Source organism: Macrobrachium nipponense, chromosome 42 (genome assembly GCF_015104395.2).
Source record: "Macrobrachium nipponense isolate FS-2020 chromosome 42, ASM1510439v2, whole genome shotgun sequence".
NCBI lineage: Eukaryota > Metazoa > Arthropoda > Malacostraca > Decapoda > Palaemonidae > Macrobrachium > Macrobrachium nipponense.
In genome coordinates this window covers 35,836,599-35,846,598 of record NC_061103.1, presented here as the reverse complement: position 1 = coordinate 35,846,598, position 10,000 = coordinate 35,836,599, and the positions used below count along the sequence as shown (strand labels likewise).

Here is a 10,000-nt window from a genome sequence, read left to right as displayed (position 1 = left end):
TAGGAACACCACCACGGTACGCTCCCCTGCGAGAGAACGAATTAGAATAGGAGTTATCACAATGAATTGCATTAGAAATGTTGGATTGTGGGTATTCATGTAATAATACATTCACGGAGAAACATAGAGACTGGTATTACATAAAATAATGACATTTTTGTGGCACGCTTACACTCTCTGATGATTAGACTACCTGATTCCTGGGAATTACATGGGAAAATTTTGGATTGTGGGTATTTCTGCAATAACACATTAACAAGGGATTAAGAAAATGATAAGAGTATAAAATTGAAACGTTTTTTGTACCACAATTTCATCCTTTGAGAGCCAGGCTACATATTCCCCAACTGTAACCGAGTACCGAACTTTCCCTGGAGAAGCGGGATGCCATATCTTAAAAACTAACCATAGAATCTTCTTGAAAATAATCTCATTTTGTCTCCCACACCCAAGTTTTAGCTACAAAACATCTTGAACTAACCTAACCTAACCTAACCGAACCTAGGGACATAGCAAAAGAAAAAAAAAAAAACTGGGACTGGTGCAATACCAGTATACATCTCGGGAATTTGCAGCCAGGCTACCTCTTTGCACTTGGAGCACTCCTCTGCAAAAAAATGAATTATAAAATGAAATGTCATTGTGGATTACCGGGGCAATATTTGAATGATAGGTACTCATACAATAACTCATTCACGTGGAAAGATAGACAGTGGGAAAGTGCAAAATTTAACCATTTGTGTGGCACAATTTCACTTTGATATGGTACCAATTTATATTTCGAGGGTTCCCTCTTTAAAAAAAGTGAATTATCACTGTGAATTCCTGGGGAAGGTATTGAATTATAGGTACTTCGACAACAATTCACAGATAGAGACTAATAAAATCCAGCCATTTTTGTGGCGCAAATTCACTCTGATGTGTAGGCTACTCGATTCCTGTGAACTCCAAACGGGAAAATATTGAATTACAGATACTTCTACGACAATACCTTCACTGAGGAACATAGATACAGAGAGAATGCAAAATTCTATTATTTTCTTATCATGATTTCAAACTCTGATGTCTAGGCTGCCTGTCTCCACTTAGCACAGACTCTCTAGGACACTACTGACGTACAAGCAAGCTGCAAAAACCATGACCTTATCATCACAGAGCATGCTACAAAAAAAGATCTGCGTGGGCAACTGTAAATAACTATTTACCAGAGGCTAAGTGTACAGTTTCTTGGGGTTTATAAATAAGTGCATTAATATAGTTTACTGGTGTTAACAGTAATATCAAGTTAGCGACAACAGGAAAGGTTTATATTCGACGCATTTGATCTGTTAAACAGAACGCAGGAATGTCCTTCAATATGACGACTATAAAATTGCAGTGCATTTATCATAAAAGTAGTAAAAGTTATGATAATAAAAGGTCTTTCATGAGTGTGTTCTTTTGATAAATTGACATCATGGTCTAGACGATCTAGACAGATTATAAAGCAGCAGTACGACTTTGAATCTTGCCTGTTATGTCAATACTGAATCCAAAGTTGTTAGATTTTACCCAGACCTAGAATCCTAGATACACTGGACAATACGAAAGTATCTCATTCAAGGTTTCTTCAGAGAACACAGCATCAACAGGAAGGGAGAAAGAAAGAGGAAAAAATGCACTAACAAGCCAATGCGGAAGTGACGCAAATGTTACGTCACACGAACACACCGTAACTACTACCACCACTAGTGGACCCAGTGAAACGGACGCGGTACAGGCAGGCTACCTTGCAGGACCTTGAGACGCCGCTGAGAGCCAAGTTGCCCGACTACTTGGATTCAGTGTCAACTCCTTACGTCGCAACAATGTTTTTTGTTTTGTTTTTTTGATGCGTCTTTTCTTCTGCCCTGCTTCCGCATTTATTATATATATATATATATATATATATATATATATATATATATATATATATATATATATATATATATATACACACTCTGACTTATCAAGGTGTTTTGTCTCTGAGTTGAGGACCAATACACATTCTTTGTTGTCATATCATTGTTTATTTTCCAGGGACAAGTTCAGGTGTTTGTATTATTATTATTATTATTATTATTATTATTATTATTATTATTATATTATTATTATCATTATTATTATTATTATTATTCAGAAGATAAACCCCCAATTCATATGGAACAAGCACACTGGGACCACAGATTCGAAATCCAAGCTTCCGAAGACTAAGTAGTTCATTTGCAAAAAGTTCCAGAAGATGATAAGAAATAGAGAAAGAATGGATCTGTTATTAGAAAAGATGTAAAGATGAACTCATAAATGAATAAAAAAAAACAGATAAACATACAACCAAACGATTACAATACAATGTAAATTTTTTGAGGATAGTAATGCACTTCATCTTTCCTTGAACATAACAAGAAATACAGAGAGAGATCTGTTATTAGAAAAGATGAACTTATAAATGAATAAATAAACAGAGTAAAATACAACCAAACGATTACAATACTATGTGAATTGTCTGAGGGTAGTAATGTACTTCATCTGTTATTAGAAGATGAAAAGATGAACTCATAAATGAATAAATAAACAGATTAAAATACAACCAAACGATTATAATACAATGTGAATTGTCTGAGGAGGTTCTAACAGCACAATATCCCCAAGGAGACTATCTCACTGTCCGAAGGGTTAGGCTCAGAATCAAACGACAGCAGTTCTTGGCTACCAATGACGCATGTGCCCGAGCATATAATATACTATATCCTCGCCAACTTCGTCTTCGTTCGAAATTGATGACCCTGAATGACTGACGTCTTCTCTCTCTTTTTTTTCCTTGCGAGTGAAGTTTTGTTTGTTTGTTCGTATGGTGTTTTTACGTTGCATGGAACCAGTGGTTATTCAGCTATGGGACCAACGACTTGACGTGACTTCCGAACCGCGTCGGGAGTGAACTTCTACCACCCAAAAATGGACATCTCTAACCCCTCAATGGAATGTCCGAGAGTCGAACTCGCGGCCACCGAGGTGGCAGGCCAAGACCATACCGATCACGCCACTGAAGCGCTTTGCGAGTGAAGAATAAAATGTGATTTACATAGATTTTTGGCAAGATACCGGCGCTGAAACGGGAATTCACTATAAAAGGTTCGGAAGGTGTTACAGGAGGAAAACCTCAAAGCAATTGCACTATGACACAATAATTGTTAGGAAAGGGTGGACAGTAAGATGGAAAAAAGATAATATGAACGGAGGTACAGTAAAAGGAATGAAAGGAGTTGCAGCTAGGGGCCGAAGGGACGCTGCAAAGAACCTTAAGTCATGCCTACATTGCACCGAATGAGGTGCACTCACGGCACTCCACTCCTACGGGGTGTAAAAACATATATAATTGGTACAAACGTATTTCACGTAACAAATAAATGGTATATTATGAGGATTTGTCTTCGAAATTCCCTTTTTAAAAATAAAAGTACTAAACAATTTCCCTGGGATTTTAAGCGTTTGTATTTATGTTCACTTTCAATGATAGAAATATTAAATTTAACAGACATTTAACTGTCAAATCGGCAGAAGAAAACTGACGGGTCACAGGCAACACTGTAGCACCGTAGCCGTCAACATTATTAAATATAAATGAAATTACAAATGAATATTTATTGCTGCTTACGTCTTACACCAAGGGGAATACCAGGCGAATTCTAAAAATCATATAGACGTTTGCAGACGATCAAAGTTTATCATCTATGAAAGTCTTTTTAAGATTTCTATATGATTTCAAACGCCAAACATCAAATCTTCGGTCAATCATTGCATGAACTCTGCTTTCGATCAGTGATTTCAAGCACTAGCAAAGGAATCTGCTTTCAACCACTCGGATTTCAAACGCTGACATAAAATCTGCTTTCAACCACAGATTTCATAAAGTCTGCTTTCAAACACAGTGATTTCAAATGCTGACATAAAATCTGCTTCCAATCACTGACTTCAAACACTGACATAAAATCTGCTTTCAACCAAAGTGATTTCAAAGACAGACATAAAACCTGCTTTCAATCACTGATTTCAAACACTGACATAAAATCTGCTTCCAACCATAGATTTCAAAAACTAACGTAAAATCTGCTTCCAACCATAGATTTCAAAAACTAACGTAAAATCTGATTTCAATCACAGATTTCAAACACTGACGTAAAATCTGCTTCTAATCCCAGATTTCAAACACTGACACAAAATATGCTTCCAATCCCAGATTTCAAACACTGACATAAAATCTGCCTCCAATCACTGATTTCAAACACTAGCAAATGACTGCAAACGCCGACGACTGACAGAATCGTGATTATTATTCCATTATTATCATCAGCTTTAACGTAAGGTGTAGTGACGCCAGGGTGTCAAGAGTCACGTATATAGGGGAGGAAATCCTTCAGCTTCAAACGTAATTTCGCCTCTATTGTCAAACGCAGTATCCGGAAGCGCTTCCTGATAGGAATATTAGCTTGAAGATTCACCTCTTGAAATTCTTGAGAGAGAGAGAGAGAGAGAGAGAGAGAGAGAGAGAGAGAGAGAGAGAGAGAGAGAGAGAGAGACCTGAGTTCACCATACCTATTCTGTGCATCTTACAGACCTTACAGACCTTACATCTTGTTCGGGTTGCCCCAGGTCCCTCAGTGTGAGGCACCTCTAATGTCTACCAGAGAGTTGCTAGTACATCTTCCGGTATATTTTGCATCTTCCAATCTTGGATGGTCTGGGATGCAGCTTAGATATTTGTCGAGCTTATTCTTAAACACATCTACACTCAATCCCGATATATTCCTCAGATGAGCTGGCAACGCATTGAATAGACGCTGCATTATCGATGCTGGTGCGTAGTGGATTAATGTACAGAGAGAGAGAGAGAGAGAGAGAGAGAGAGAGAGAGAGAGAGAGCTGGGTTCACCATACGTATTCTGTGCATCTGCTGAATGTTATGGAGAGAGAGAGAGAGAGAGAGAGAGCCATAAGCAAACTATGTATACCATGCCTGTATTATGCATTCACTGAATATTAAGGGGAGAGAGAGAGAGAGAGAGAGAGAGAGAGAGAGAGAGAGAGAGAGATCAAACTGTGTAGCCTACACCATACCTGTACTGTGTGACCACTGAATGTCTTCTATATTTATCACAGTCCAGAAGTTTATCGGTCTCAATAGATTTGGTAAATTACAACTTTACCATCGTTATCTCAGAACTAACATGATACAGTTGATCTTTCAAGATGTCCTCAATAGTTGATGTATGAAACTGAAGTTTCATAAGTCAAACACATTTGCACGATTTACATATAAGGTGAAAAAGTTGAAGAAAGGAAACTTATGACACCGTCTGTACCTGTTTGTTAAGTAAGGCACAACACGAAATATATATACAAGACGTTTAGACAACAACAAAAATGGTTAAAGGAAACTAGTTTTGATGAAGCTTATACAAACGTCCCCCGCCCCCCTACCTCCACCCCCAACACCAACAACAGCCCCCCCCACCCCCAACGAACACAGGTACACGAAGGTGACATCCCAGCCTAACACAACTTGATCTTGCTTTGTTTCAGCGAGCCATTGTGTCTCTGTCCGTTTGTCTTTTGTTTATTTTTTGTTTGCATCTTGTTTGTTCCCGTGGATATTTGGGTAAGCCTTATATCTAACAAAAGACGGTGCAGGAGTCATTTTTCAGAATATTGTTATAGTTATTTGGTTTCTAGGATTGAAAATGTTTCAGTGAAGTGTTCGCAATATGTTTCTTGGGTCTTTCATTCGTGTCGTCTATATTCTTGGCCAGTTGTACTCTTGCCTTTTAAATTATTTCGAGTTCTTCAACAATTGCACTCTTAGGTTAATGGTATATGGCCTTTATTTAGTTTCGTCTATATTCTTAACCGGTATATTCCTCCCAAAATACCCATCTTTGTCTACGCATTCTTAACCTGCCTCCCACAGCCTATGGCAAGACAATCTCAAGAATAATATACATAGTCTTTATACGGTTTCGTCTACATTCGTAGGGACTTCTATCCTCACTCTCTATCTCCTTGTGGTTATTTTCTGACAAAATTTCCCTCCTTTTTCATGCTTCCTCTTGCTGCTTCTTTCTGTTTCTCTTCCAGCGTCTAAAACTTGTTCTGGTGTGGAAGAAGGGGAGTTATAGATGTTGGTTCGATTTAATCTTAAGGTGTTTCATTATTCCTTGTTATTGCCTTTCTTTTATTCTATCCTGTCTACTACGCATGTATATATGTGTGTGTGTGTATATATGTATGTATGTATGTAATATATACATATATATGTATATACACACACACACACTTTATATATATATATATATATGTATGTGTGTGCGTGTGCGTGCGTGTGTGTGTGTGTGTATGTCTGTATTCCTCTCCTCTCTCCTACCAATTGTTATTGAAACAAAGGAAAGATTAGCATCGGTGGTATAGTAGATTCACATCAACCGTACATTTGATGTCCTTACGACGCACCTGATTGGCTGTTGATAAGCCAATCACGGGGCTGGAAATTGTCAGTCTCTCGAGAGAGTTCACATGGGTGGGATTTGTGTTTCACCTCTCCTGAGGGATACGATACGTCTTTCAAAAGTATCCCTCAGGAGAGGTGGAACATACATCCTGCCTGTGTGAACTCTCTCGAGAGACTGACAGCTTCCAGCCCTGTGATTGTCTTATCAACAGCCAATCTGGAGCGTCGTAAAGGACTGGCCTAGACATCAAATGCACGGTTGATGTGAATCTACTATGGTACCAGAATGTATACACACACTCACACACACATGTATGTATATATACATATGTATATTGCTATTGATCCATCTCCCCTACGTAGAATACAAATATCAGCACCGAATTCATATTCCAAAGAGACTACCGTACCTAACCGTTCTGTAACACTCACACATTGCTCATGACCTCCACGGTAACCTTTGCTGATACTTCTTGCTGCGTTACGTAACAACAATGCCAAGAGGTTGCTCATAACGGCAGACGTTGCTTCTCTCTCTCATTCTAAGCACCATATCCTTAAAACATTTAAACTGAAAGGAGGGTACCAGCAGAGGACACGAATTCCATCCTCAGCCTTGACAGTGATCGGAGAGTGAAGGTTTGTTTACACTCTCTCCCGCCCCCCTCCCCCCTTCATGAATATTCTGTAGGGGTACTCTGGGCGAACAGATGGTTAGAATATAAAAGATACAGATTACATGACGGCAGTTACAGCTTCTGTAACGACGAATACACAAAAAGAAAAAAGAAAAATCGATGATATTGTTGTTATCAATGGTAAACGAACAAATCCAGTGGTGTAGACATATAAAAATTATATATACTACATATTATGAATGATATATATATATAGATATATAAATATATATATATAAATATATATATACATATATAGATATAAATATATTATATATATATATATTATATATGATATATCTATATATATATATATATAATATATATATTACATATACAATTTATCTATATAACATAATAGGATATATATATTAGATAAGATTGATTATTACTATATATATATAGATAATATATAATACATTATATATATAGTATATACATACACCACTGTGGGTTTCTTCACCATTTTAGTGCCTCATGCCATTATGAGATTTTTATGAATATTAGCAATGGTAGGAGTCAGGAAGCTAACTGAACTCTCTCCTATGGGAGCCATCATGTGAAACAACATATAACAGAGGCATAGAGTCGAAACAAGCAAGGAAAACAACAATATAAACTCAGAGACGAAGGAAGAATGGCTTGGGCAAACACACGGTATACTTGACGTGAGTATAATCAATCCTAAGACTTGGATAGAAGGGTAAGAAAAAAGTTTGTGTGGTTGTCAATAAAAGTGAAAATAATTTATTTATCACAGCACTAGAACAAGGATATGATTACACAGTTGAGATAACAAGACTCCTTTGTAAAAAAAACTTACTTCAACATTCGGGGAAAAAACAAGAAAATTGAAGTAACGGATGATAATCAGTGAGCCGGCAATGCTTCAAATAGTGCGCGCAAGCGCACCCAGCAAAAGATTGCGTATGAAGTCAGGTTTTCTTATGAATAGTCTTAAGACCTATATTTATATATTATTTATTAGGATTCTCGACCAAATCTACCAGTGGCTAGACTTGTGACCCTGAGATCTCGAGTTGGATGTGTCATAGAGTGGCTTTAGATAAATAGACACGTTTTGAAAAAAATACATTCTTGCTATCATGGGAGTGATTTACCTCGCTCTCTCTCTCTCTCTCTCTCTCTCTCTCTCTCTCTCTCTCTCTCAACTCAACCAGGAAACGGGATCGAACTCAGTCTTGTGTGTGTCAGTTAGTAGCTCCTTTATATATATATTATATATATATATATATATACTATAATATATAATATACAATATATATATATATATATATATTATATATATATTGTAACGGCTATATGCTGCTCTCGTCTCTCTGGCCTCTTAACACAGAGGTCAGAATTCAATACATTACTAGCATGCCCATCAGCTCCAAGACTAATCTAAGCTTCTAGCTAATCAGACCTTTGACCCCAGACAGCGAGTTTACTACCTCGAGACTCATCCTATCGCTGTCTGGGGTCAAAGGTCTGATTAGCTAGAAGCTTAGATTAGTCTTGGAGCTGATGGGCATGCTAGTAATCCCTGTGGATACCCTCGTCCCAAGGACTTTAGTCCTGTGATCTCCTGTCTGTTGGTCTTAATTGCTCTTTCAGGATTATGGCACTCCTTCATCAATGCCTCGCTCTTTCCGGAGCCCAAAGGCATCTGGGCAAATAACAGGTCAAAAGAAAGTAACAAGGGGAAAAAAAAGTAACAAGGGGCTCAAAATAGCAGTCTTCAATCAGTGCTTGTCAGAGTAACACCTTTGCTAACTACGTCCAATATCCATGTGCAACTAAGTCACAAGAAATCTGGGGTCCTAGGTCGTCCTAAGTGGTTAACAGAAGGCATACCAAATCAAGTCAGAGCAGTAGTGCACTCTGCAAGACTGGATTGCCCAGTAAGTCCAAAAGCAGCAATTAAGTGCCAGTTTCTATTTTCTCTCACTAAAATCTCTCAATTTTCCCTTTCAGAATTTCACCTCCCAACATAAAATCCCTTGTGTACTCCTAGCATGCATATTTCCCTTATGAATTACTCCCGGGAAATGAATTCATCTTTACTCAGTGATACATCCTTGCATTGTGATAAATTACTGCAAGTGAGAGAACCTTTCACGTTCGAATTCTTATCTGAGAAATCTACTTTCAGAGCTGTGTTATCTTGCCCGTCATGTTCTGCCAATTACCACCTAGAGAGCTACGTTGCCTTAGAAGATTACTAATTCAGCCTTGTCATCTACAAACAAACTCATAAACTGATAGTCACAGCAACCAGAAAACACACGAGCCATGGGTCCACATTGCGTTATCATTGTGTAAAATACTATTGCATCAAACAAAAACTTCTTTCAGTTTTCTTCTGAATATGGAAAAATAAACCCACAAGATTACCGAGTATAACTTGTTTACTTGTAAGTATTTATGTAGTATTAACACTCGAGTACTTTCAGGCCCTGGCTGTGGACCTTCCTTGAAAGATGTGTAGGTAGTCAGACTGGGTTAAGGCCCAGCATACTATTGCATCTTGAAAGCCAGCGACCTGAATATTTGTCATAAGATACTTGCTGCACTTTTTTTGCTGGGTTGCATTCCAGGCAGAATTTATTCTATTTTATATTTGTTGACTGTAAACTTGGTTGTAAATTACGTGTTGCACTCATTTTGCTGGATTGCATGCCAGCCAAGATTCAATCTACTTGTTTGAATTGTGTGGAATTAAGTAAATTAAGCTTTCTGTCGACCTCCCTCTCACTTTTGTGTTAAATGTAATAAGGCGGTAAGTTATTGTTTGTTA

General features: G+C 37.7%; 1 protein-coding gene across 7 annotated transcripts in view; it reads right to left on the bottom strand.

Moving 5' to 3' along the window:
- LOC135213108 (uncharacterized) overlaps positions 1–10,000 on the bottom strand; it is a 115,857-nt gene that overhangs the window by 28,612 nt on the left and 77,245 nt on the right. For all 7 annotated transcript variants that reach the window (XM_064246986.1, XM_064246988.1, XM_064246990.1 and 4 more), the window contains one exon: positions 1–26. This exon is cut by the window's left edge. In XM_064246986.1, coding sequence (XP_064103056.1) covers positions 1–26 — 26 coding nt within the window. The remainder of the gene's footprint in view (positions 27–10,000) is intronic.